General features: G+C 54.0%; 9 protein-coding genes across 9 annotated transcripts; 5 read left to right on the top strand and 4 right to left on the bottom strand.

The window, feature by feature from the left end:
• Window positions 1-396: 396 nt before the first annotated feature.
• Window positions 397-2198, top strand: HMPREF1541_06845 (uncharacterized protein; the record flags this gene model as incomplete). Its single annotated transcript, XM_008721173.1, has 3 exons — window positions 397-619; window positions 672-2105; window positions 2161-2198. 3 exons carry the CDS (start codon window positions 397-399, stop codon window positions 2196-2198), a joined length of 1695 nt encoding a protein of 564 aa, XP_008719395.1.
• A 1501-nt stretch (window positions 2199-3699) lies between these two features.
• HMPREF1541_06844 (uncharacterized protein) lies at window positions 3700-6942 on the top strand (the record flags this gene model as incomplete). Its single annotated transcript, XM_008721172.1, has 2 exons — window positions 3700-3784; window positions 3842-6942. The coding sequence occupies 2 exons, from the start codon at window positions 3700-3702 to the stop codon at window positions 6940-6942; spliced, it is 3186 nt and encodes a 1061-aa protein (XP_008719394.1).
• Window positions 6943-7626: 684 nt separating this feature from the next.
• On the bottom strand, window positions 7627-8890 carry HMPREF1541_06843 (uncharacterized protein; the record flags this gene model as incomplete). Its single annotated transcript, XM_008721171.1, has 5 exons — window positions 7627-7682; window positions 7732-8014; window positions 8064-8518; window positions 8565-8763; window positions 8885-8890. The coding sequence occupies 5 exons, from the start codon at window positions 8888-8890 to the stop codon at window positions 7627-7629; spliced, it is 999 nt and encodes a 332-aa protein (XP_008719393.1).
• Window positions 8891-10246: 1356 nt separating this feature from the next.
• HMPREF1541_06842 (nicotinate phosphoribosyltransferase) lies at window positions 10247-11584 on the bottom strand (the record flags this gene model as incomplete). The annotated part of the gene is made up of 1 exon (XM_008721170.1): window positions 10247-11584. One exon carries the CDS (start codon window positions 11582-11584, stop codon window positions 10247-10249), a length of 1338 nt encoding a protein of 445 aa, XP_008719392.1.
• A 356-nt stretch (window positions 11585-11940) lies between these two features.
• On the bottom strand, window positions 11941-13344 carry HMPREF1541_06841 (uncharacterized protein; the record flags this gene model as incomplete). Its single annotated transcript, XM_008721169.1, has 3 exons — window positions 11941-12109; window positions 12320-12938; window positions 13083-13344. 3 exons carry the CDS (start codon window positions 13342-13344, stop codon window positions 11941-11943), a joined length of 1050 nt encoding a protein of 349 aa, XP_008719391.1.
• A 1341-nt stretch (window positions 13345-14685) lies between these two features.
• Window positions 14686-15947, top strand: HMPREF1541_06840 (uncharacterized protein; the record flags this gene model as incomplete). Its single annotated transcript, XM_008721168.1, has 2 exons — window positions 14686-15494; window positions 15542-15947. 2 exons carry the CDS (start codon window positions 14686-14688, stop codon window positions 15945-15947), a joined length of 1215 nt encoding a protein of 404 aa, XP_008719390.1.
• A 1002-nt stretch (window positions 15948-16949) lies between these two features.
• HMPREF1541_06839 (uncharacterized protein) lies at window positions 16950-17360 on the bottom strand (the record flags this gene model as incomplete). The annotated part of the gene is made up of 1 exon (XM_008721167.1): window positions 16950-17360. One exon carries the CDS (start codon window positions 17358-17360, stop codon window positions 16950-16952), a length of 411 nt encoding a protein of 136 aa, XP_008719389.1.
• A 460-nt stretch (window positions 17361-17820) lies between these two features.
• Window positions 17821-18513, top strand: HMPREF1541_06838 (uncharacterized protein; the record flags this gene model as incomplete). Its single annotated transcript, XM_008721166.1, has 1 exon — window positions 17821-18513. One exon carries the CDS (start codon window positions 17821-17823, stop codon window positions 18511-18513), a length of 693 nt encoding a protein of 230 aa, XP_008719388.1.
• A 6892-nt stretch (window positions 18514-25405) lies between these two features.
• HMPREF1541_06837 (uncharacterized protein) lies at window positions 25406-26454 on the top strand (the record flags this gene model as incomplete). The annotated part of the gene is made up of 2 exons (XM_008721165.1): window positions 25406-26107; window positions 26158-26454. The coding sequence occupies 2 exons, from the start codon at window positions 25406-25408 to the stop codon at window positions 26452-26454; spliced, it is 999 nt and encodes a 332-aa protein (XP_008719387.1).
• Between the last annotated feature and the right edge of the window lie 350 nt (window positions 26455-26804).

The following is a 26804-nucleotide window of genomic DNA, read 5'->3' as shown; positions in this document are numbered from 1 at the left end:
CGGGCGAAACGCTCTTGGAAAGCAGTGTTCGGTTCATGGGCGGACTTGGGTACACAAACAATGGTCTTGACTGGAAAAAGAAGCTGTTGGGATTACCGGGGATATATCAACGGCCGCGGGGATGGACCATTTTCGCCAATCTGGCGCTAAAACGAAATTCCGCTCCGTCGGGGGAGCTGTGGAGCTCAATATCTTCCTGTGCGCCCCGCTGCTCTTCCGCAAGTCAATCTCAACGTCTGTTAGTCTCGGGCTTGTCCATGACGGGGCGGTCAGGGCCTTGACTATGGCTTCGACATGCGTCCTTTCTTCCTTCTTCCCAGTGTGAGGAGGGCTTTTGTGGTAGACAGGGCCAGCTTGAGCATTTCCATAACCAAGAATTCTCCAGTCTTTTTCCGCATGGCCTCCACATTGCCTTCGACGCCGATCTTCAATGCGATCGCAAAGCACGATGCAAAGTCGTTGGCCATAGTTCATAGCAGCTCCAACCGCTCATTTTGCTACGGGAGCTTGCTACACGATGTCGCAGCAGCAAAGGACAACCTAGCCAGTCTGGTCCATGGCAAGTCCCTGCGGGGAGAGCGTGTGGCTTTCCTTGCAGAGAATGGCTATGACTATGTTGGTACGAAAGAATGGCCGAGCATACATAGCGACGTAGACTAACATCCCTGCAGTAACTTTCCTGTCCATCCTCGCGCACGATGCCATTGCTCTGCCTCTCGCCTTTACGCACCCAAGCTCCGAGCTACGCTACATCCTCGAGAACAGTGAGGCAGCACTGTTTCTGTCGACCGAGAAATTTCAAGAAAAGGCAGAAGATGTGCTGAAAGAGCCAATGGATCATAAGCCACGCATGGAGATATTGTCCAAGATTGAGACTGGCGCGACGTCTGCAGAGAACGTCAAGTTTCAGGAAACAGCTCTTGATAATGCCGGCTTCATGCTGTATACTTCAGGGACAACGAACCGGCCAAAAGGCGTTGTTCTATCTATCGACAACATCACCGCACAAGCAAAGTCGTTGATTGAGGCGTGGAAATACTCAGCATCCGACCTGTTGCTGCATGTGCTCCCGCTTCATCATATCCACGGCACTATCAATGCGCTGTTCACACCCCTCATGGCCGGGTCTGCTATCGAGTTTGCATATCCATTCAACGCTGACACAGTCTGGCAAAGGCTAGCAGCTCCCTTCCTTCCCGATGTTCCTTCTGGCAAGGATCCAATTACATTCGTTACGGTCGTTCCTACTATCTACAACAGGCTTCTTGCATCATTTCCCTCCTTGGATGATGGCATGAAGAAGGCGGTCAAAACGGCTATTTCTCCCAAATACATGAGGATCAACATCTCGGGTTCGGCGGCGCTTCCTACGCCGACCAAGACAGCTTGGACCGAATTGAGCGGCGGAAATGTGCTCCTGGAACGCTACGGAATGACCGAGGTGGGCATGGCGCTGTCATGCGGCCTAGACTACGCTGACCGTGTGGACGGAAGCGTGGGATGGCCACTTCCTTCTGTGGAGGCCAGGCTGGTGGACACGGAAAACGCCGAGGTTATCAAAGAAGGAGAGGAAGTGTCTCCTGACGGTCGTCTGAGGGAAGGAGAGATTCAACTTCGAGGGCCAACCATTTTCAAGGAGTATTTCCGCAATCCCAAGGCAACTGCTGAGGAGTTCGTAGAAGCGGAAGACGGCAGAGGGAAATGGTTCAAGACCGGCGATGTGGCTGTGCGTCAGGTCGTGCATGGTGCCGGTCGAAGCGACCAAGCCTGGGCTCAAGGACCAATGTATTTTATTCGCGGCAGGAAGAGTGTCGACATTATCAAGACAGGTGGAGAAAAGGTATCTGCGCTTGAAGTGGAACGTGAGCTGCTGTCACTGCCCGAGGTGGCTGAGGCAGCAGTGGTCGGTGTCGCCTCGGAGCAATGGGGCCAGAAGGTGGCTGCAGTTTTGGTCTTGAGCGAAGCAGGAATGACCGCTGGTAGGGGCGGCAAGCGCTGGTCTGCACTGGACATGCGCAAGGCACTCAAAGACCGTCTGGCCAACTATAAGATCCCACAGGAGCTGAAAGTGGTCGATTCGATACCGCGAAACGCGATGGGCAAGAGTAAGTCACCCTCTTCTACCCATCAACCTCGTCTGCTGGTGCTTACAAGGAGTAGTAAACAAGAAGACCCTGGTCAAGGACATATTCGGATAGCTGCCACTCGCACTGCTTTTTGCGGTTCCTACAAAACACTAGGCGGTCCTCAGGCTTCAGTTGTCCTCCCACTTCCAATCGTCGCTGCTTCCATTGCAGTCCTTGTCGCGTATATCTTTAGTTGTTATCATCATTCTTGTCATAATACTCGTGCTGCTTGCCTGCTCTGCCGAAGTTGTGTTCTGTGTTCGCTTACGCCTTATCGATGAGGCTCAAGCCCCTGTCCCACAACCAAGCCCCCTCTCGGCCCTTTGAGCCAGTCACATACCGCTAATGCAGGCTCCTGCTCTTCGCGCTTCACCTCACAGCTGGGCTCTTCCTATGCAGGTCGGTCGCACGAATGGCGTCGTCTGCCGGACCCCCCCTGGTGAGTAACACAGCCTCGACCCGCAGAACATGAGGCACAGCCTGTTCTCTGGCGCCTCCCAGACGCTGGGCGCATGCAGAGCTGCTCAGCGTGTTCTATCGTTGCTGGCGCAGGTAGGTATGGCATGCTTTTGATGCGTTGATGAAGCTATGATCGATGTGAGAGTCCTCATTCCATCTCCCTGCTTTCCTGGAAGCTATAGAGCAGCCTGATCGTCCTCTGCCCGCCCCGAAATGGCCGGACTGCCACCACAGTCTTCGAATACAAACCTACCGCAAAGAACCGCTCAACAGATCTTTCGGAACGCGGCCGTCCCAATTCCCGAGCAGATCTTTCGTGAAGCAATAGCTCGAGTGCAACGTGAATATAAGGATGCTGTACAGAAGTCACAACACAAGAGCCGCGCGAAGAGAGAGGACGCGCTCCTGAGCAAGTTAGTCGTGGCGCGCGATGCAACGGCCTTACAAGACTTGATTAGGGATGAGCATGAGCAGAGTCGAATCTTCGGTCGAGTCGCAAGAGCCCCATCCTTCGAGAGGTTGCAACCCTGGCTGGCCAGTATTCAGCGTGCTGGAGACTTAGTAGACAAAATCATCTCTTCTACAGGTACGTCTAAACAGCGACCGGGAATTCTATAAGGAACCCGACAGCTTCCTATACTCACAGATATCTTTCTATAGATGCCACCAAAGTCGGCCAGCCTGTGTGGGCGGTGTGCTGCCTCGCCATGACCGTGAGTAAAACTCTACACGATCGGAAAACCAAAGAGGGGCATACTGATCAAGACGGGTGCGTAAGGTGGTGCAAGAAGTGTCTTCGATCCAAGATTCTATCCAAGATTTCACAGAGGAACTCTCGAGAGATCTGAAGGCCTTCGAAAGATACTACATGACGACTCAGCGGCCCCCCGAAGCAGGCACGCCGCTATATGAAACTCTCTGTGATTATTACATCGTCTTGATCCGCTTCGCGCTGATGGCCTCGCCTATGATGACGAGCTCGTGGCACGGTCAGTACAGGGCCAGCGCAGCACGGCACTGCGCCGCGGTCTGACGAAACGACTTCTCTCAAGACACTGACTGATATATAAACACAGGTATGCGGCGACTCATTAGCGGTGAAGGCAAATCCAACATGGACGCTATGCGTCTGAAGCTGGAGAAGACGGCGGCACGCGTGCGTGTTGATGGCACCGCCGAGACCTCGAAGAGATTGGAAGGTGAGTCAAGCCGGGGCCCTGGGCTGTCTCCGGTACGTTAGCAGTCCGTTCAGCTAGCTAAACCTGTGGCTACAGAGACGCTTGAAGCACAGCGACTCAGCTCCATTCAAGGTACGAGACTGCGTGTTTCCCGGGTTGAAGGTCAGTATACTAACACGAACTGCAATCAAGCGCTCACGAGTGGTGGGAGCGGCACTCGACCCACCGCCCGGTTATCGTTGCCAGCAAAGATGCTGAATCCCCAGTTCGCGGGTCGCGATGCGCTTTTGCTTCGAATTCAGAAAACCCTAAACCCCCCAACTATACCCACCGAACCTGCACACCTGTGTTTGTGTGGTATACCGGGTGTCGGTAAGACCCAGACAGCGCTAGCCTTCGCACAAAGCACCGTGTCAACCCAGAGTAGTAGTGCTGCCTCATATGCCCACCAGTTCCTCGTCAACGGCCAGTCGCTGGCCTCTGTACAGAACGATCTCGTCCGACACGCAAAACTCGTCGACGACCCTGCCGCGGCTTCGCTTCGCAAGGAACCGGAGCTGATCGGTTGGTTCATTGCCTGGCTCAAGACTGCAGACCGGTGGCTACTCATCTTGGATGATGTTCATGATACCAGTGCGGTTTATGGTCTCCTGCCCTCCTCGGGGAACGGCCACATCATCTACACGACACGCAGTCCTCAGACGGCGAAACTCCTCTGTGGTGGCACTACCGCCAATGTGATAGAGATGGCTCAAATGCAAGCGGACGAGAGCAGGGAGATGTTGTTGTCCGTCATGAGAGACTCGACGTGCACAGTGTCGCCTGCCGATACCAACACCGCCATCGAAGAGATCTCTGCATTCTGCGGTGGCCTCCCCCTGGCTATGGGACAGCTGGTGCGCAATGCTGACTCCCACGGCCTGCACTGGAGACAAGCGCTGGCCAATGCGAAGCAGAAGCGCAGCTTCCTGGAGCAGAAAAACATCAACGGCTTCTACGCAGGCAACCTTTCCACGGGGGCGATTCTAATCTCAGCCCTCGATCAGCTCAAGAGCAAAGACAGATCTGAGATGGCTGCAGCGCTCTTCCCGGTGCTAGCATATCTGGAACCGTCGTCCATTTCTCATAAGATGCTAGTCGACGGTGGAACTCAATTGAGTGCTTGGTTCACCCGAACAGTCACCTATGACAGAGGCTGCAGCCGAACCGTGGAAGGCGACAGGGCATTGGCTAATGCCCGTCGAAACAGACTTACCGCACAGCAACTTACTGGCGCCCCTGACGCTCCTTGGTATGAACGGCTGAGAAGCGTTCCTAGAGCCAGTGTCCGGCACCGCAACAAGCCTCTGCCGCGTGTAGATCCCCCGGCTGATATCGAGCTCCAAAACCGGTGGCAGCAAGCAACCGCTATCCGTGATGTCTTTGAAAGCGAAGTCCACCTCAACAAAGCCCTCAACTTCCTCGACGACTCCGGTCTCGTCCGCAACATTGGCAACAACACGTTCTGGATCCATGATCTGTTCGCCGAACTCACGAGAGCGTATCTCGAATCTATGAATACGTCAGCTTCGACAGGCGCAACCAACGTAAAACCCCCTTCCACGAGCCACACGGCTCAAACCACACTCCACCTATGTGCCACACTGGTCTACCTCGCTTTCCCCCCTATTCTCCCACGTCACCCTGTGACGACAGAGTGTCTCATGCTCCTACCGCACTTGGAGGTCGTTCTCTCGCACCTCTCCTCCTCTCCACTCTCATCGTCCTCGACGTTGTCATCATCGGCGTCCTCTTCCTCGTCAACCACCATCGAAAGCACCCTAGCTGACGCCACCGTAGGTGCCGAACTCAACTACATCGCCGGCTGCGTGACCGATCTCAAGGAGATGCGGCTCGGCATCAGCCGCGGCGCATGGCCGGGCACACTGGACCAAAGGCGTGCAGCCGCCAGCCTGCCGTACTTCCGCGTCGCGCATGCGGGCTACGCGGCTGCAGCGCAAAGGGTGATCAGCAGGCTACTGCTAGATTACAAGCCGAAGCGGGTGCGGAGGATGGTGAGTGAGGCTGTAAGCTGGGATTTCGATCTCGAGAATTTTGCTCAGACGAGGGGTCAGGGCAGAATGTACTACAGTCCGGTACGGCATGCGTGGGACTGCGAGCGATTCGGCAGCGATCCCGTGCGGCGGAGGGCAGACAGCTTGCTGAAGCTGGGGTTGGTGTGCCGGCTCGCCGGCCATGGGGACGAGGCGGTGAGGTATCTCCGGGCGGCGCAGCAGGACTATACGCTGCTCTTGGGCCAGAGCCACGAACTCACCGAGGAGGCGAGGGTGATGCTGCAGGTGACGTACGAAAAGGCTGGCCAATGGGAGGAGGTGCTTGGCGTAGTGCAAGAGCGATATCGTGTAGTTGCTTTCACAGCCAGGTCTAACGCTGGCTCGGGCTGGAGAGGTCCTTTCTTCGGACGACAATCCATCCCGCAATTCGGCCTGATCGATTGCCATCGGCCACTGCTGGACGCAGCTGCTACTGCGCTGTCGCACCTGGGTCGGCATGAGCAGGCCATTTTGTTCCTGGAGACGCTCTACCAGCTCAACGAGCGGCAATCAGGGAAGCACTCGAAGCACCTCATTCCTGTTGCGAAGTCTTTGGCGGTGGTGCACGGCCGTGCCGCGCAATGGGCGTCTTGTGTATATTGGTGGTGTGTAGTGTTTGGTCTCGTTTTCGGCGCGGTGGACGGTGAAGACGTGGTATATGAGGGAAGCGATGGAGGCGAAAACGAGGACGACAGAGAACTTGAGACAAGGCTTGGAGATGAGGCAAGAGATGCAGATGTGCACAGCCTACTGGAGGAGGAAGGATGGTGGCTGAAGGATGGATACCTAGCCATGCAGAGGGGTATGCCGGAGGAGCTGACGATGTGGGACTTTGCGCTCGGCAAGTGGAGGGAGGAGCTATGTGCGGGAGGCGGGCACCCAGGTACCTCGGAGGATGCTCTAGCTGCTTTGGTGAGCAAGATAGAGAGGGACCTGGCGGTCTGGAAGAGGAGGTTGGATCTCAAGCGTAGAAAGGACAGAGAAAGAGAAGAGAGGGAAATCAGAGAAGTGATGGAGGAGGCTGCATCGAGGGCAGCACGGTCGTGGCCTGCGGACAGAAGTAGTGTAGACGTTGCGGACACCTGAATGAAGGATTTGGGTGATGGTGAAATATCGCGATCGCCATTGGCCACGGGACATGAATGCTGTTGCCTTGCTCGTCGCCTTTTTGATCACACTGGCCCACCATTCTCGGAAACCACACATGCCTGCACAGATAAGAAGACAATGACTCGTAGGGCAGGGGATGATTATTATGATCTATAACCCAGGCTGTACAGTACTCCGAAGGACACACAGTGTCTGGTCAGAAGAAGTTGGTGGTCATGATGACAGACACAAGACAAAAGTCGCCCAGTCGCTCTCTTTCTCCTTTTTGCATCGCTGTGTTGGCCCAAAACAAATGAAAAGCAGCAATCCACGCACGCTCCAGCGGTAGACTTGTAGTGACAAGCTCCGACTCGCGCAGGTGCTACTCAAATTCAGTCCTCTCCTCCCCCCTCTGCTGAGCGCAGCTGATCGCACTGCTCGGCGGCTGCCATCAGGATCGCTTTTGAACATGTATTTTTCCAACACATATCTGCTTCCGCGCTCGCTTTGCGCATTCAAAAGATGGTCAAAAGATGCGAGGTCGGCGAATCACACACCGGACAGCACTCAGTTGTTATTGTTGTTATTGTTGTTGTCAGGCAATCTGGGATCGAAGGTGTTAATTGGTTCTGCAGACGAATCTGTTACCGAGGAACTTTCGCTCGGAAAAGCATGCAAGACTCACAACTTGGGAATGGCAATGCCCAAAACAATGGCAATGATGATGAGAATGACAACTGGACCTGATCAGTATGTGAATGTCATGGTCCACAAAATAAAACTCACCAACGATGCCCAAGCACCACCACTTCTTTCTCCGGGCAGCACGAGCTTTGGTGACGGCACCATCGAGTTCGGTGTTGGCTTTGGCAACATGATCGTTGACTTCCTCGCCTCGTTGCTCGATCTGCTGGACAGCAGGCTCTTGCTGAATAACCTGGGTTTCTAAATCCTGGTACAGCTGCGCAAGCATGATCATGTCTTGTTCGATCTTCTGAATAGCCTGGTGACGGGAGCGCACATTGTTGGAAATGTTTTGGGCTTGACCACGGCGGTCGGAATTAATGAGCTGACGAATGTTAGCGCGAGTGATCGCATTTGATCGGACTTGGACGTACTGCTTGTGAGAAGATTGCCTGATTGCCTGAATCCTCAATTGCTTCTCGGACCTCCGCATCACTGGCATCTGGTCGCACGATGCGGTATTCTCGAGCGCTGCGTTCGTTAAGCTTCTTGCGGTGGTCGCTGTCGGCTTGCTGGAACCGGTTGATCATGGTCTTGATGCGGCGGTCCACCTTTCCCACCTGAGGAGCATTTCGAGGATTGCCTGATTCAGGATCCTGCTTGATCTTCTTGACACGAGCCACTATGGCCCGGTAGGTGTTCATAATGTCAGACGATTGGCTCTCGACTTCCGTCTGGACATTGGAGTTGGTCGCAGCGTCATCTATCGCACGACGGTGCATGAGCTTGAGGCGCTCGAGCTTTTCTTCCAGCTCATCAATTGTTCGATCGATATTTCGACATTCGTTGAGGAGACGATTAGGATCGTTGCCGTTCATGTTGGACATTTCTGATCGCGATTAGCCTAGGAACACTTTTGCTGCATAAGTGCTTACCATAACCGGCGTTCCCTTGCTCGGGGTCCTGGTAGTTGGAGCTCCCTTGTGGTTGCATTGGGGGCCGGCCATAGCCACCCTGTTGGGGATATTGGTTTCCGCCTTGCTGAGCATATGGGTTGCCGCTATCTCCATACGGGTTCCCGTTCTGTCCGTAGGGATTGTAGGAGCCGTACGCCTGCTGGCCGCCTTGGTTGTACTGGATGATGTCAGTGACTGGATTGTATGCGTGCGGATGGCCGTGACGGCGGAGCACAGGCGACGCGACGTCGGCGGAGGACAGAGTGAAGACGGAATGAAGCGCTTCGCGGGTAACATACACTCATGATGGCGACTTCTCAGTGAATTGAAAAGTCAGAGGTGGTGGTAGAATTGAGACCGAACCAACAAAACAGCAACCCCTGGTGAGATCGAATATCGGCGACGAGGAGATGAAACAGTTGAGGTAAAAGACAATACGAAGAGGATGCAGCTTAGGTCATACAGAAGGTATGGAATGAATTTACGGGAAGAAAGGAAGATGTTAAGCAGCGACGGCGATGGCCTTACGTGCGCTGTGGGAGGCTGAGTGATCAAGGATAAATGGGCTCAGCACGTAAACCAGACCAGCACATTGCAGAGGTGGGCGAGAAGGAGTAGGGATGGGCAAGCACAGCCGCCGGCGGCGAAAGGGACTAGCGGAGCCCTTTAGACGGCATTAAGCGGGGCCCGACACGACCAAGGGACTGTTCAGGCTTCAGGCTTCGCTGTTTGGCCTCCAAACTTACGCTAGGTCTGGTAGTAGTCAGATCGTGCCCTGCTCCAGCTTCTAGACGCCGCCCGCCGCTTCGCATCCCTTTGCTGTGGCATTTTCCCACCATCTTCTCTGCTACTTTGCGACACTTGCGCCGATTATGCCGTGACTATGTAAGCGCTTATTTTTGGATGACGGCCACGCGCAGCTCTCGGTGCCAGGCATATGCCTACGTGCAGCCGGCGGCGCCGGTCTGACCTCCTTCTCATCTAAGCCAAGCCTCCAATCAAGCTCATCTCGTTTGTCCGTGGTAGTATCAATCTACCTTATGTACTATTTGTTTTTTCTCCGCAAGACGATCAAGCGAGCGCCATGAGCTCCGGCAGATAGTGCAGCAGGTATAAGTACTTGCAGCAGACCACTCGTAGATCTACTTGGTGCGAGTGGTTCGGTCTTTAGGTTTCGCAACTTAGCCATGGCATCCTCATGGGTACGCCCAATGCTACCTCGGTGACAGCGCCTTGCAGTTCTTCAGCTTGATGACAAAGATTACATTGGAGTATGCACCATACAGCGGCTTTGGAGAAGATTGGACAGACTCATGGTAATCTCTCCGCTCCTTCCTATCTAGCCAGCCAGCGCAGCCGAAAGCGCTTTTGGCGAGTTTTGCACTTTACTTGCAGCGATAGTTCAAGTTTGGCGATTGCCTGCTGCTGTTTCAATTGACGTTTATTGACTTGCGACAAGCCACGCAGCCAAGAAAATCGTGCTGCCCGAAATAAAACTCGCGCTGCGCCATGATTGACGCTGGCGTCCCGCGTGCGGAGTCTTCTGCGCAAGGCTGCAACATTTGCTTTCGTTTCAGCCTGGTCGAACCCTTCAATGGACCATCAGACCGAAAGGCCCGTCGAAAATTCCTCTACCAAATGGCACCATGACCGTTTACGGTCTACCATCTGGATTGCTCAGTCACGCCTTCCCATCCTCGTTCACTGTAGCCTAACTGGTCCTTGACACGCCTCACCGTGCTTGCTTCTCCGGTGTTCTTTCCAGCATTGTCCGAGATCTTGATTGCGGGCTGACCTCCGGCCTTGGAGAGCTTGATGACAATGTTGAGAGGTTTTGACTTTGTTGCTGCATCCGACTTGTGACTGAAATCATTGGTCAGGAACGTGCCGACACCGAAAGATGGTGTGAAGCCATGCTCTTCTGCTACCTGCTTGTACTCGAAGCATAAATCGACGTTGAGGGAGTCTGAGAATACGATCGTCTTCTTTGGCAGTCCATTCGCTTCATAGAAGTTGCTCGCCAGTTTGACGTACTCTTTGGGATCGCCCGAGTCTTGTCGGATGCCGGTAAAAACTTCAGCAAAGGACGGCTGAGCAGCGGCATCTTTGGCGGCATCGTACGCGGCGGAAGACCGTCGACGGACCTGTACTGGCTTTTTGAACGCTTCGAAGAAGTTCGGCGTCCCGAAAGTGTCAGTCAGTGCTACACCTAGGACACCTTTGCCGAAGCACTGATACCAGAAGCGCAGGCCCTGCTCGTTGGCAGTCTGGTAATTGTCCGTGATCGCCGCGATGCCCATATACCACTCATGCGCCACCGTTCCGATCGGGCTGAGGCCGTGTTCCATGGCAAGATAGACGTTGCTCGTTCCTGTCAGCTTGCCAGGTCCGGCGATGTCGTCCGACGCTCGGATGAGACCTTTTATCACCTCATCATGTGTTTGGAAGTCGCGTCGCCGTCGCGTACCGAAGTCAGAGAACATGCAACCGCCTTTGAGGAGCGCATTTCCTTTCTGGTATGCAAGCTCTTCTTGTCCTTCGTGACTCCAGTCAAGGTCAACAAACTTGAAGTATGCCTCGCTTGTCAACGCTAGTAGCGGGATCTCGTAGAGAATTGTCTCAACCCAGAGGCCTGCAACCTTGATGTCAAGATCGCCCCATTCACCATCAACGTTCCGGAATTCAAGCTTGACCTGAGTCCCCGGTTGAAGCCGGAAGTTTCGCAGATAATCGAGGTAGTCTTCGGTGAAGAAAGGACAGTGCTTGCGCAGGAACGAGAGCTCCCGTATGGACAGGCTGATATTCTCCAGTCTTGCGACCTGGTCTTTCAGCCACTCGAAAGCTGTGCGGTTGAGGCGCATGTGAGGCGTTCGGTTAGTAAAGGCATATTCGACCTCTACCGATGGGAAGAATTTGAGGACGGCGCATTGCATCGTCAGCTTGTACAGATCGGTGTCAAGGAGGGAGAAGACGCCCTCCGGCGTGCTTGCAGACGGCATTATGAGGATGGATGTGGCAGTCAAGCAGTTGTAGAGAAGGGAGAGTTAGACGACAGCTTTGGATGTGCAGATGCAGAGGTCGTTTGTGTCAGCATGCCCGTAGATGAAAGGTCATTGTCTCAGCCTTCTAGGAAGCAGCCTGAAGACTTTAAAGTGATTCAATACGGACTGCCTGTCAACGCCTACGACATGCCTCTTCGTCATTCTCCAAACAATTGTGAATGAGCCCCTCCTAGGCGCACCCCGCAATCTGCACTACCCGCCTTTCCATTCTTGGAAGCGAGGCCGCACAGTCTTCACAGCAATCCACTGATGCAAGATTCCCGACCAACTCCATCTCGCTACTGACGTGGCCATTATAGAGTGACGACTAATTTGGTTGCACTGACCCCTTTACTGAGTTCCGTGGCTGCGGCATCAAGTGCCTCCAGACCTCTTCCAACCACCCGGGCTGGCGGTGCGGGCTTCAGTTGGCCAGTCTCTAGGGCCCTGGGCAGGAAGTCGTGATACTGTGTTCTGGTTAGACTTGCTTCCAGACAGAGAGGGGATGGTGTGGGAGACTCGGAGGAGGCAAAGAGCTGTAGATATGATTTCCATATGCCACGAAGGTTTTCTCCGAGTCACCCAATTCGAGCTTGTTTTGAGACTTACTACAGCTTTGCCAATGTATGCGTCCGCATCCTGGTGCACCTTTAAGGCAAAGACTAGGCCGTCGTCAATAGCAAGTAATGGAACTGGTCCTGGAAGTACTCACCCATCGTTGCTGCAACGTGAGGAGCCTCAGCCGTGTTCAATGCGCTTGCGATCTTGCCGCCACCAAGCTGAGACATAACTTGAGCAACAGCTTCAGCACTGTCTTTGCTTCCAGTGCCTGCATTGCACGTTAGCGGTTGAGCTGATGAGCAGTAAAGAAGCATACCATCAAAGGCACCGACCAAATCTTGTCCTTGAAGAGCGGAAACAACATCGGCCACCACGCTGGACTTGTTGTAATCAAACACTTCTTTCGCACCCAGCCCTTTCACGAAGTCGAAGTTCTTTGGGGAAGAGGTGGAGATCACTGTAAGTCCCGAGGCGCTTGCCAGTTGCACCGTTGCCGCGCCCACGCTCCCACTGCCACCCCAAACAAGAATAGTCTTACCCGTCATGTCTGGGCTGTGGGATGGAAGTGGCAAGGCGAGGTGCGCCTTTGAATAGAGGCCTTGTGCGGCCGTTGAGAGCGACAATGGGAGCACGGACGCTGCCTCGTATGAGATGCTATCTGGCAAGGGCGTAGTAGCCTGAGCCTCAACGACGGTGTATTCTTGGAATGCAGAATGTGCAATGTTGCCAGTGCCAATCCGGAGAGCGTGGCCTACAGACAGTGAGAAACATGAGAAGTTAGGGGCGTGGCAGTTCGAGTATACTTCCTCATAAGAGGACTTGCTCTCGATACTGCAACACAAAGCAGGAAAGCAAGTTGGCTGGTGCAGGTTGTCCAGGGTTTGGAGTGACTCACCCAGTACTCGCTGGCCAACCTTGAGGCCCTTGACGTCGGTCCCAACTTCGACAATATCTCCAGCCAAGTCGCAGCCCAGAATGTCGGGCAATTCCCCCGGAAACACCCCTTGGTCGCGCATCATCCAGTCTACAGGATTGATGGCAATAGCCCGATTTCTTACAAGGACTTGGTTCGGCCCAGGGTTGGTGACTGGGGCAGGGCCAACCTGGAGGGACTCTCCCCTCTCGACGAGGAATGCTGCGCGGTTCTCGGACACCATATTGATGATAGAGCTGAAGAAATAATTGTTGATGTGGTTGTTTGACTTTTAAAGAATCTGCGTGAGCCGTTGATAGATGTCAAGATGATAAGTTTTCTACGACAGGAGATGGAAATTCCCAGCTTTTATGCTTTACAGATACTCACCGAGCACAGTATAAAGTGCATACATAGTCATTGGTAATCGATGAACAAAAGCATTGCCATTGTGTATCGGTGGGTCACCGGCACGAACGCGGCGTGATGTCCCCAGACATCAGAGTAGTCATGGTGCTGAGTAGTGCAACAGCATCATGCGGTAAAGAGTTCGAAAGATCCTTTCCAAATCAACAGTCGTCCACGCGATACTTAATGGCTGAATCTTCGCAAAGTAAAAGGCTCCTCTTCAGCCGAGCGAGCCAATAGGATCAGGCTTGTCCGGGACGCATGACCTGCCAAAGCCCGATCTGTATCATATAAGAACGGCACGCACCTGAGCATTAACACCGTGTGCAGGGTGGCCGCCCCCGCAAAGAGACGGCTTGGACCTGGTTTAGCAGCGTGGCTTCGCAGCTGCATTATAAATGCAAGTTGGGTCCAATCACGAGATGTCGTCTCTGTTGCTTTCCAACCCCGTTCCACCTACATCAACGACAGGAAGCGTGTGCCTAGTCAACTATCGCAACCGACAGCATATAGACTATATGTTATTTTGTAAGCACCCCGCAGAGGACTGAGTAAACAATAGTACGGTGTCTGTTTCGCTTGCCCGCAGCACCACGGCGTGCACAGAATTGCCTATCGGAGATGATGCAATGGCTTGCGGGTGGCATTTCTTATCCGTGGCTGCGGTTCGCGCCTGCCGAGCCTGCGCCTCCGCTGGGCCCCCTCCAGCTGCTGCCCCTGCTGCCCCTGCCAAGCCCAGGTGCACTAAAGTCTTGTCAGAGCCAATCATTGCCCAACTCGAAACTCCAATTTCCGTGTCGAGGCTCTCGAGGCCAACCCCGATCAGAAGTCGCGCGTTTCATGCTGCCCGAGTGCCCGTCGTCGCTTCTGTACTGATGCTACTCTTCCACCCCCCTTCGCACCTTCGCCACGCTTTTTCTTCATCCTGCCGCCTGCAGTTGTCACTCATTCTTGCTCGCATACACTCATTGTCCATCGTTGGTGTCGCGCGGTGCTGCGACATAGTCACTCATTATCGCCATTGTTTATCGTTGACTCTTTCGCACGCTCATACCATTCAGCCACCCACATTCCGATCTCCAGTCTTTGCGAGAGGCTCCATAGCACCTCCGACCTCCAGCTAAATCATCCCTTTATTCCATCATCTCTCTGCGACAAACACCAGAAATTCGACACCATGCATTTACTCACAAAGACCCTGCCTTTGCTGGCGCTGGCCGGCTCAGCGCTCGCCCAGACATGGTCCGACTGCAATCCTATGAACGTTACCGACTGCCCACCCAATCCGGCGCTTGGGGTCGACAACTATACCATCGACTTCACCAAGGCCATGATGTCCGACCGTGTGTGGAACGTTACGACCGGCAAGATCCAGTATAATGAAGAGGGCGCCCTCTTCAGAATCGGATCAAAAGGCGAGCAACCACTCGTGAGAACAAACTTTTACATCATGTTTGGCCAGGTCGAGGTTATCATGAAGGCAGCCCATGGTCAGGGTATTGTCTCATCGATCGTGTTGCAATCCGACGATCTTGACGAGGTCGACTGGGAATGGATTGGTGGAAATTCGACCTATGTGCAAACCAACTACTTCGGCAAGGGAAACACTACCTCGTTCGATCGCGATGAGTGGCACCAGATCGATAATCCCGACACACAGTCAGATTTCCACAACTACACCCTCGACTGGTCCGCCGAGAAGCTTGACTTCTATATCGATGAGAAGATCATTCGTACCCTGAAGTACGAAGACGCTAATGGAGGCAAGAACTATCCTCAGACTCCTTCCGATGTTCGCCTTGGTATCTGGCCGGGCGGAGACTCTGAAAGCGAAGGCACTGTCGAATGGGCTGGAGGCAAAGTCGACTACAAGCAAGCTCCTTTCGATATGGTTGTCAAGTCCGTACGTGTTCGTGATGCCACCAATGCCACAGAGTATGTCTGGGGTGATCAGAGTGGCAGCTGGCAGTCCATTCAGGCTCTGACGTAAGTATCTCTGCCAGTCATTGCGAAGTATACTGACAGGTCTTCAGCGAAAAGAAGCCCATCAAACTTGACGGCGAGAATGCCCAATCGACCGTACAATCCGCCTCCCAGCGCTGGAACGGGCTTTCTTCCGGTGCCAAGATCGCAGTCATCGCCTCAGTCTGTGGTGTTGCCGTTTTAGCCCTCTGTGTCTTCATCTTCTGCTGCATCAAGCAGCGCCGTATTGGAAAGCACGAGCGCCTTGTCGAAGACGCCAAATTCGAAAAGAACCAAGCAGAGCTCATGGCCTATCGCGCAGACATGGGTCGTCAGAGGGCTGAGAAGTACGCCCAGGTCCAGGTCAACGCTGTACCATCGGGCTATGGCAACATGGGCGCCACCATGCAGCCCCCACGAACTCCAATGAATGGCGGTGCAAGCCCTCTGTTGGGCGGTGGATACCAACGATACTGAGAGTGACGGTCCAGGCGCGCTGGTGTAGCATAAATGCCAATATCGCACCTTTGACTGCCCACACGCTACGACGTCCCTCGGGATTGTTTCCTACCTGCTCAGTGGTAGTGGTCGACGTACGCATCGCCAAGACATCATTAGACACATGGAGATCCAGAGAGAGAGGAGCCGACCAGCTTGTGGGGACGTCCAGGTCAGGGATCTGAAAGGTATATGGCGAAGGAGTGTAACATATGACCATTGGTTCACGAAAGCGATTGAGATTAGTTTTGATGTTTTGCCGAACTTCAGTTCCATGATGGGTTGATAGTGCCTACGCATCGCTGGCTCCGTGGGTCACCAATACATTACGCCCGACCCATTGCATATGCTCTCGTTCCCGTTGAAAAAGTGATGCTCCCACCTGCTAACGCTCGAAAGCTAAACGACGGTGGTTTACTCACCACCGCAAGATCGGTCTCCTTTCAGCAAGGTCTCAAGAGAGCGTGATTCCCTACCTTACATTCACCTGAAAGATGGCTGACTAGTGGCTCAAAATAAAAATCTGGTATTCACGAGGCAGACTTGTCGCCTCGCCACCCTACGAGACGCACTGGTATCTAGAGAACCAATATTCACGAAAACTCAATTCATTCAATTTGATTCATTTTCGAAGCAAGGTCACGCCTCCAAACGCCATCGCTATTCACTGAGCCATACTTTTTCTCGTCGTACCCACGCACCGCTTCACCGGCTTTCGCCTCCCCTTCACTTGCCTCTTTCCATTCATTCTCATTCCTTCACCGCCTTCTTGCCTTTCTTGGCGCCCCCGAACCTCGCCCACAGCGCCCGGCCCAACGATGACGGCGACGCCGGCTTGCGCTGCTTCTCGACCACCGCCGCCGCCGCAGCAGCAGCAGCAGGAGGAGGTGGGACCACGATGGCAACGCGCGCCACGACTTTGCCCCTCTCGATATCGAGCATTTGCAGCTCGGTGGTTGGTGGCGCGGCGGCGTGAGACGGCTAGGCGGGCGAGGAGGAGGTGATCGGGGTCTTGAGGACGACATTCTTCATGTCGCCGCCGAGATAGAAGCCGGCGTCAATGCAGCCGGCGCGGAAGTCGATGGTCTGCAGCTTGGCGGGGTCGAACCAGCGGAGGTCGTCGACGGCGACGTGTTGGAGGGGGAGGTAGCGGATGTTGGTCATGGGGAGAGCGCCGGCGTGGGTGGCGGCGACTTGGGCGTGCTGGATGCTGAGCGTGTCGAGGTACTCGCCGTCGCCGAAGGTGGGGTGGAGGTTGCCTTTGCCGGCGTCACCGAGGCAGGCGTCGTTGGGGTCGATAGTGCTGCTGGTGTTGGTGTTGGTGATAGTGCTAGTCCAGACCGAGGTCAGAATGTGGAAATTCGATGCAGTATATGTCTGTGAGCTTATCATGATTGCATGCAGCGATGTTCGCGAAGTAGAAAGAAGACCTTGACTGGTGTGGTGGTAGAAAGGATGGACAGTCGAAAAGGGGGCGATGAGCTGTACCAAGTCCGCTGTCTCGGCAATGAGTGACTGGCAGCGGCTTTTGTACGCTATGGCTTTCGTGATCTACGTTTCCCCGCACTGAAGGATGACTATGCACTCCATCTCCACAGGAAAGCATCCGACAATATGCACATGGCCTCACGAACGAGAGTGATATATTTGAAAAAAGATTTCAGGAGTTGCAGCCTCGCGCATCTATATTCTCAGCCTCGTGGGTGGAACCTTTTGTGATGGCGCATGTCGCCACCAGTCTGCCTCTTCGCTTTGCTCGACAGCCCATCCACTACGTCCACAGCAGTTTCGAAGCCGCTAACACGGTTATGAATGTGGTCGCAGACAGTGACGCTTTGGGTAGGAGGCGCTAATGGCACCAATCCGGCGATATCTGCGCATCAGCCGCCATTCTGTTCTGGAGTGTCGGATCTTTCTCGAGAACCCCGCGGACCGTGATCGTTGGCTGCTCAACCCACAAGATCGCGCTCTCGACCGCATATTCGATGCTGTCAAGCCATACGTGCTGCCCAAGCTGCGTGAAGAGAATGAGCGCGTCAAGGGTAAAGGCAAAAAGAAGAAGAGCGTAAAAGATGTTGTACGGCAGGACGACTTCGAAATCTCGATCTTCTTGACTGAAGTTGGTACAAGGCACGCGCTGATTATCAAGAATAAGACCTTCCAACAGCGTGAGCCCATCAAGAGCAATAGTAGCAAGATGCTTGGTGCTGCTGGCGGACCGGTCACTATTCACGAGGAGAGTGATGAGGAAGATGTCAGCATGGGAGACATTCCGGCTGCCATCAATGTTGAAGATGATGGGAGTGGCGAGGACCAGACTACTCGATATCCATCTGGCCGTGATGGCGCCACTGGTTCAGATGATAAAAAGAAAATGGGCTTTACGACAAGCTACGATGGCTTCAACATCTGGGGTCTCGTATTGTGCCTCCTCGTCGAACGCAAAGGCGGCAGCATCAAAAAGCCTCAGAACGTTCCTGCTGGAAACGCCCAAGCCCTCATGGAAGAATGGATATCGACTCAACGCGAGCAGATTGACGATTGATCACGCCATACGCTTGTCGTTTGGCAATTTTCCTCTGCGTGTCACGTCGTACCAAGTCGATACGCTCCATTCGAAACGTGGCCCCGTTCAATGGCCTCTCGCGTGAGCTTTTGGGGCCTGCGACATTTGTTCCCACCCCACAACCGTGGAGCAGCCAATTACTCCAAGAAATTGTTGTTCAGACCTGGGCTGCGGTGCGCGGCTATGCATGCCCCTAATCACAGCTGGATCGAGTTTGAGAGCTACCCGAGTCACGCGATTGTGTGAGACTCGCCGCTGCGCCTCGAATCTCTGGCTTGTTTGCGCAACTTCGGCGTTTCGCTTTAGCGAAGCCACGGCTCTAACGACGATGGTACGGAGTACGGAGTACGCGAGTATTGATAGTAGATGACAGCCGGAGAATAAGGATCATCCCAGCACGTATTCGACTATACTTGCACGATTTCCACGTGGTTTTGCAGTTTCGAGGTTTGGGGCGCTGTGCTGCGGGCCCCTGCAGTAGTGGCCGCCTAGCGCACCACCACTGCTCCCCTCGTCTCTCGCTACCTCTTTCAGCTCCTGGAGTTCAAATGCGGCGAGGGAAAATTGATCAAATTTTGGGTCCACGACGCTGACGTAAAATGGTCGGTCAAGGTCTATAGCAACCCCGCAACAGGTCAGTGTCAGCGAGCAAGATTGCAGTACTTTGTCCAGACCAGAATGGCGGTGAGATATGACATGTACATCCGAGTGAGGGGTGCATGACTTGATCAGATCGTTTTGATCAAGGCGTGACCTGATGAGAACAGCATGCCTTGAAACACTGGAGGATGGCAAACCCTGCGTAAGCCGCATAAGGTCAACATGCCAGCGAGCATCTCTGAATGCCGAGGTGCAAGCCCTTGGCCAACGAGATAAATATGGTACCCGGTGCGGAATATCTCTGGCTGATAAATCGGATGTTGACCTGTGGAGTATCGCGCAGGATGCAGTGGGCGAGCCGGTTGTAACAGCTTCAGGCGGCTGTAACCGTGCCCGTCTCAATTGCCGCCCGTTCTTCGAAGCCGCGGATGGGCGCCTCGCGGCAGCTCCGAAAGTGGACGTGCGAGGCTTCTGCATGCTCTCATCCAAAAAGAATTTTGGCTGCTGGGTTGGCGTTCTCTTCCGCACCTCCGTGGGAGAGGCGGACGGTCTAGAAAACGCCACAGAGCTACAAAGGATGCATGACATGGCCACGTTACGCCCCCCTCCCTCGGTTGGCCCCTGGTTCCTGCAGCCTCATGCCACCCACACATCTGCAAGGTGCTCGTTTTCGGATATGCCTGTAGAGGCCGAACAGTTGGTGGAGAAGGAAAGCTCCGTTGCTTGAGGAACTGCATGGGTCGTGTTACTTTCTCAATCGCGCGCTCTTTCGATTGCGGTGTGCCCCTCGTTCGCTCTCCAAAAATTTAGGCATGACATCAGAAGCGCGAGCTATCACCGTAGGCAGACCGAGGATCAGGGGTAGACCTGAAACGGGCGCATGTGGTGGCAAAACATGAAGATATGCTTTGGAGATGTTCAGATCTACAGGTACGCAGGCACGGGTTGCGAACAATCATTGCCACTTCGCATTAGTGATTGGCAGTTTCACTCAAACGGAACCCTTGCCCTCGGTACCTGAGACTGACGATATTCAGATCGTCAGGTACATCACAAAAAGCTGGCAAATGATGAGATGGCGCTATCGCCTACTATTGACGCCCTTGAGCGGCACACAATACGGAGGTAGCTGAGCGTCCCTACGGCCGCTTGAAAATGTGTTTTTCGTCATCACTTGCCAGGAACACCCAGGGGGAAGTACCGCGATCAGCTGCCCAAAATTATTTGTGAAACCGACTCGCCTGGTCTAAAGCGCGAGATCTTCGATTGTGCGTTCATGGCGGGCTAAAAGTTGGTCAAGCGTAAGACTTTGGCGCAGATAAGCCGAATGGAGAGTCAAAGAAGACGTCGCTAGTTGGTCAGGCCACGAACGCTCGTGCATGAGCGGACGTCGGATAGGTTGGCGAAAACGTGGCCTTCGCAGTCTATACATCATGATAGCTGGAAGAAGGCGGCAGTTCGGAAGCTTGGAAAGTATGGAAGAGTTGCGCCGGCTGCCTTACGAATCACAGCGTCTCCATGCCAGCCGAAGTCAAGTCATGGGACTGCACCTCTGCAGGCCAGGCGCACCAATAGTCACGCATTAAGCGACCACGGCAGAGGTTTGTGCCAGGGCTGCATCCAAGGTGTTCGCATCGAAAGCGTCTTGGGCCGTTTGACTTGTTCGAGAAAACCGGGATGGACTGGACCTCGTGATCACAAAAGACAGCGCACGCTGAGTCACTACTGAAGGCGGTCACAAATAGTGTGCGCTAATCCAGGCACACCGCCCGTTGAGGAGCGAGAGCAACGCTCCACTCAGACATGACTGAATCATGATTGCGAATTCGGCAAAAAGATTGCTGACGTCGCACGAGCCGACCGCAGCGGATGACCATTCCCAGGCACAATTTGAGCAGGTTTCGGATGAGAGATGAGCATGAAATTACGCCGCGATGGGCGTGTGTTCACAAAGCATTCCGTCTGTCTAGCTAGAAGGTTTGCTGGGAAGGGATGGGAATGAGCTGATGAGCCTGCGCCTGAGGAAGGTTACTCGTATGCAGGTCGCCAGGGGGGTGCCTTGTTCAGCGGTCTAGTGAGCAAATCTCCTCCTTTTGCGGGCGGGCGCAAGGTCTCCAGGCGCACCCGGTCAGCTGGGTTCGATGGCGGATCCAGCGACCTTCTAGCGGTCTCGGCTAGGCTTGTTCAGGCACCGCCCTCCTTTTCTCATCCCAAACGCGCCTGAGGCTGTCGCACTTTTTGCAGGCTGCCTCAGCGGTCGGATCCACCAGGAATCAACGGGGCAGGGGGCAGGGTCCATCATAGTGAGATGAGCTTTGCTGTCCTCGTCACCGCGCCTTCCGTGAAAAGTGGAAAATAAATATAGGCCGTCTACCCTCGTCCGGCACACAGCCTGCTTTCTTTTTGCTCTCAAACACCACCGCCTAATTCCACTCTCTAATACAAGCCTGGTCCTCTACCTTTGCCAGCATCGACAACGGTACTTGCCACCAACACCTCCAACATCTACATCACCACTACAACCCTCAGCCTCATCGCCATACCAAACCCAATCACCACAATGCCTTCCGGATCCAAATACCCTCCCTGCCCGGGTCCTCCTCCCAATCGCCCACTCCCAGCACTACCTAAGCGCCGCTCATGAGAGTCACCGCGCGGGAGACCTCAAGATGAGGACGTGCCTCCCACCTAGAATTGAGTCACCAACAGCCGGCTTGGGCGCCTGTGCTGTCCGCTCTATCAAACCTGATAAGGCACATGAGTCGTATTGGATATAAACGCCTCGCAAGATGCCTCGTCAGCGGCCGGAAGTCCGGCGGAAACGAGCAGGTGTCGTGCAGGTTGATGACCTGGCAGCTGGGAATCGTGCATAAAGCGACCCACTCCAGGTCACACCTGCATACAACGTCTGAGTTGGCGATGCCACCTCCCCACGCACACCACACACGTGAGACCATTGGCGCCTTATGGTCGTTTTTGAGTGGTCTCGCAACCGATCAACGACGCTTCCGGCTTTCTATTATTCCGCCACTGCTTCCTAATATCCACCACCACCCTTTCGACCGATCATACTTCTTTCGACCATTCGCATTCCATCAGCCCTGCATGCGCTCACTAATTACCTCTTCTTCATCATGAACTCCCTGGTTTGGTTGTACGCCAACAGGTGAAATCAATTGTACCACCACTCGCTGTACCACAACACAACTTAAGCATTTTAACGTCGGATACCCTTTTACCACAACACGAAGATTGGACCTTCTCTATCGGAGGAAAGCTGGGCTCTACCTCGACGATCTGTGCTCACGCAATGCGTGAAAGCACATCGGAGTTTCTGTATAATAACATTTTTCGTACATACAATATTTCAGACCAACCATTAATGAGACAAATGCCATTGATGATTTCCTCCAGATGCAGATCAGCTTTCCGAGTTTTCCTGTTTCCCATGCCCTTGACATTGCGTGTGTCGCTCATACGACCCCTTGCTTCATACCATACCATGCCATGCCATGCCGTGCCGTGCCATACCACCCACTCACCCACACGCTGCGCCGTATGGAAGCATCCTTATATGGCTATTGTTATCGCGATCTCGATCGCTCAGATAACCCACCCGCCCCCAGGCCTTATTTCATGTCTTGTCTTTCAGCCCCCAAAAAGTCCCACGTGCCAGAAGTCCTCGTAACAGTACGCAAGCGCCCAGCTGGGCGCCTAGTCCTTCCGTCGTGGTGAATAGCACCTTTGGGAGGTACTGTAGCTACTCGCTTGCGACCGCGCGAAGTGCCCAGGGGCGGGCGCTCAACTCAGTACAAGTCTTGGAAATCACGGCGAAACGCCCTGTTGATTTTTTGTGACGTTTCTGTATTGGGGTCGGGCAAGAAGGCGTTACCCGGATGAGGGGGAGAGGGGGGGTGTTTAGGAGGGAGTAATGGGAAAGGGATGGCATATGGGTATGTGTGTGTGTGGTGCGCTGTCAGGGCCTGTCAGGACCTGTCAAGGGCTGTCATCCCAGAGCTGGAACTGGAGCTTTCTGACTGCGCTGTATGTACCTCCGTACTAATGGTGTACAGTGCACTTTTGCAGGCCTCGAAACACGCTGCTGGCATACCCATAAGCGGGTTTCCCATAGGCTGGTGAAGCGATTCAATACTCAATAACTCAATGATCAATAATCAATAATCAATAATCGACAGAGTCTACCTATTTCCCTTGAAGGCCGCGGAAAGTTCAATCCGAGCTTTACCGTGCCGGCTGTGGAATGGTCGACGAGCCCGCATCCCCCCTCCTTCCCCCCCCCCCCCCCCCCCCCCGACTACTCCGTACGGGTACCAGTGGTCCAGTGCTGCAGCGTGCTCCGAGAAATACGAAAGGCCAAAGAATTGATGTCTGTCACTGGATTGGTCCAAAACCCTGTCAGCACTGCAACTTGCGCCCAAAGTTCGGTACACGGCTCAGGCATGCATGCGGGTTGATCAGTGGACAACGCGGAGCTGCAGCCCCAGGCGTAGCGTATAGTGCAGAAGCTTTCTTGGTGTGCTCTTTTGCTTTTCACCTTTCTGCCGTGAGCCAGGAAGGGGAGAGGTAACGGGGCGGGCTGGTTGGCCCCGGAGGGCAAGGTGTGCCGTTGTTCAATACGGAGTAGCAATGATAACGTGCGGCACGCTTGGGGCTAGACTATTTGGACTGTTGTGGGGGAAGTCGGGCTACAGGCAAGGGGGAGAAGCCTATATACGGATACGCTTGAGCCAGCCGCTTTTTGAGTTTTGACCTATAGGCGGATTGATGATTATTATTGCAAACCGACCAGGTCTGTGATTCCCAGGAGAGTTTACGAGCTGCATGCAGTACGGATATCTCCATACTGTGCGCCGCCCTGTATAGGCTTGTGGTGCCGCCGGGCGGCTGAGGGAGCTTTCTTTTTGAGGGGAAGTCACGCATGTATCTAAGGGGTAGTTTGTTGACTTCCAAGTTGAGATGATGGGTCAGGGGGCAGGGATATTGCGAAAATTGTCATCGCTGCCAGTCAAGAAGCGACCCCAGCAAAGGCACAAGGGGGGGCCTGCTACTTCGGTAGCAACCCGATCTACTATCGTAATGGGGGAGCCTAGAATCCGGGGAATGGTCCCCTGAGAACGGACTCGTCGATAACGCGTGGATGACTACAGTGTTCCCGACTTCGAGGTTGCAAATGCGAAGATCCACTTCCCCCAGCTGTGTTTCTGTCTCCGCCCTGTCAGGCTGCGGTGCGAACAAGATGGAAGTGACAGCGGCATCGACCGCAAACACTTCTCCGTCTCTCTCTTTGATCGCTTGTCGGCCCTAAAGAGAGATTCCTGACTACTAGCACAATTTGTCAGGCTGATCAAAGGACTTGTTGTGGTCATGAGACCGGCTGGATGCGAGGCCTGTGTAAGCGGTCGACGCTCTCGGTAATGTCTGAAGAAGTTTGGTGAGTTGTTGAACGCAGAACTCGAGCACGGAATCATTCAGGTGGTGGCCCGCTGGGCATAAGAATGTGTTTAGATGGTTACACAGTAAGGGGTGTTGGAGGACTGCGATTCCCGCCCCTTTTCGTGAAGGATAACCTGGTTCGTGACGATTGTGCGCTAACCCACCCTGTGTAGGCTCGCAACGCTGGTACAGAAACTCGCAACGCTGGTGCAGACACTCGCAAAGCTCTTGTCGAGCATAGCAGATCACACCCCGAAACCTGAATATGAATCCGAGAAGCCTGCCGGTCCATCGAACTATGCCGACCCCTGGGGCAGCCGCGATAGCCGTTGATGGACGGTAAGAGCGGCGTCAAGACGACAATTGTAGCTTACCAGCTTAATGTGATATTATGAAGGGCACTTTTGTGACGCGAGGTTCGCATATTCATACGGCTACAACAGGCAAGCTCTATTGATGACATGCAGTAGGAGCAACCGAATCGAATTACGAGTCTCGTTCCAAAGCTCGGACTTTCAGTATTCTGATTCGCGGAACTCCTGTCGATACTCCACACTCGGGACATCCTCTTGCCCTGTGACAGCACACTTCAGTTTAGCGAAAGAGGTCCTCTAGGTGCATAATAGAAGCTATTGAGACCTGTTTAGCTGTCTCTGCCTGCACCTCTCCACGTGCTTCGAAGTGAAATACTTGTCGAGTCGGTTGAGAATTGGTCTTCCTTTCAGGATATTAGTAGGCTGGCCGAGGCTCAGATTCACGATCGTTCTACATCGTCCAGCCCGACTGTCGCATTTGGTTTGGCTTCTACAAATCCGCCATGGCTTTATACAAGATCCGCGAGTTCTTCTGGCAATCGTTCTTCATCGCCGAGCCACCACTGACCGAGCACAACCTTTGGGACCAAAGCGGGCGTGTATGTATCGTCACTGGAGGGTACACGGGCGTTGGCTTGGAAGTCGCCTCTATACTATATCAGCACAACGCCACGGTGTATATCGCAGGCCGCTCAGAAGACAAAGCAACAAAGGCCATAAACTCAATCGCCGACCAGTTCCCTGCATCTGGCGGCAAGCTCTACTTTCTGAAGGTCGACCTCTCGGATCTTGCTACCATCAAGCCGGCAGTGAAAGAATTCGAGCGACGCGAGTCCAAATTGCACTGGCTCAACAACAATGCGGGGGTCATGCGAGCACCGACCGAATCAAGAGGTGCTCAGGGAATGAACATTCAGTTTCAGACGAACATATATGGTCCCTTTCTCCTCACCAAGCTATTGTCGCCCATCCTAGAGCGGACCGCGGCAAATGAAGAGCCCGGGTCCGTGAGAGCTACCTGGGCTGGAAGCTTGGGAACTATTCTGTGTCCGTTTGAGGGAGGGGTGGAATGGACCGCAGATGAGGCCGAGCTTGCTGGGGAGGGTGATCCAGACAAAGCGTACCATGTCACTAAAGCCGCCAACTACCTCTTGGGTGTAGAATTCGGCAAACGTGTTGGCGACAAGGGCGGTGTCATGCACTTGGTGAGTCAGATGTGCAACGGGCTTGATGGCCATGCATTAACAAGGCACAGACCTACAATCCAGGAAACCTTAAGACGGAGCTCGCACGACACCTGGAGCCAAGCGACCCGGTCCTGCGTGTGGCCAGGTTCCTTGTTTACCCGGCAAGGATGGGTGCCTACACCGAGATTTATGCGGGCTTGTCCAAAGTTCTTAGCCCAAGGGAGAATCAAGGGGGCTGGGTTGTGCCATGGGGCAGGAGTACCGCACCCATGAGGCCAGACATCAAGGCAGAAGTCGAGAAAGAGAAGGGCACGGCTTTCAGATTGTATGAATGGTGTGATAGAATCACGAAGCAATGGCAATGAATGATTTTGAATCAGGTGAAGAAAGATGCCACCATATATAATCTAGACAGCACGGGGAAACCACAAAATTGACGGGCAGGCTCGCCGAACTGATAGCAGATGACACCCAGAAGTCTCTGCTGAGAGCCCGGGCAGCCTGCCTTCTAATTCTGTTGGCTCTCGGTGCTCAGAGAGCCATGGAGCTCGTTGTCGATGCCAGCGTCCTGTGTAGGTATAGCTTGGCATACATGGCGGCCCTGTTGGTGCTGGATGGCTTCTCAAGCCCCATCGGGAAGCCAGTCAGAGCAGCTCTCAAGCAAGTGAGACTCGATCGCCGCCGAGGCTGTTTCGACGTCGAATGTTTCTCCAGT

This window comes from Cyphellophora europaea (genome assembly GCF_000365145.1).
Source record: "Cyphellophora europaea CBS 101466 unplaced genomic scaffold supercont1.6, whole genome shotgun sequence".
NCBI lineage: Eukaryota > Fungi > Ascomycota > Eurotiomycetes > Chaetothyriales > Cyphellophoraceae > Cyphellophora > Cyphellophora europaea.
This window is presented reverse-complemented; position numbering and strand designations above follow the sequence as displayed.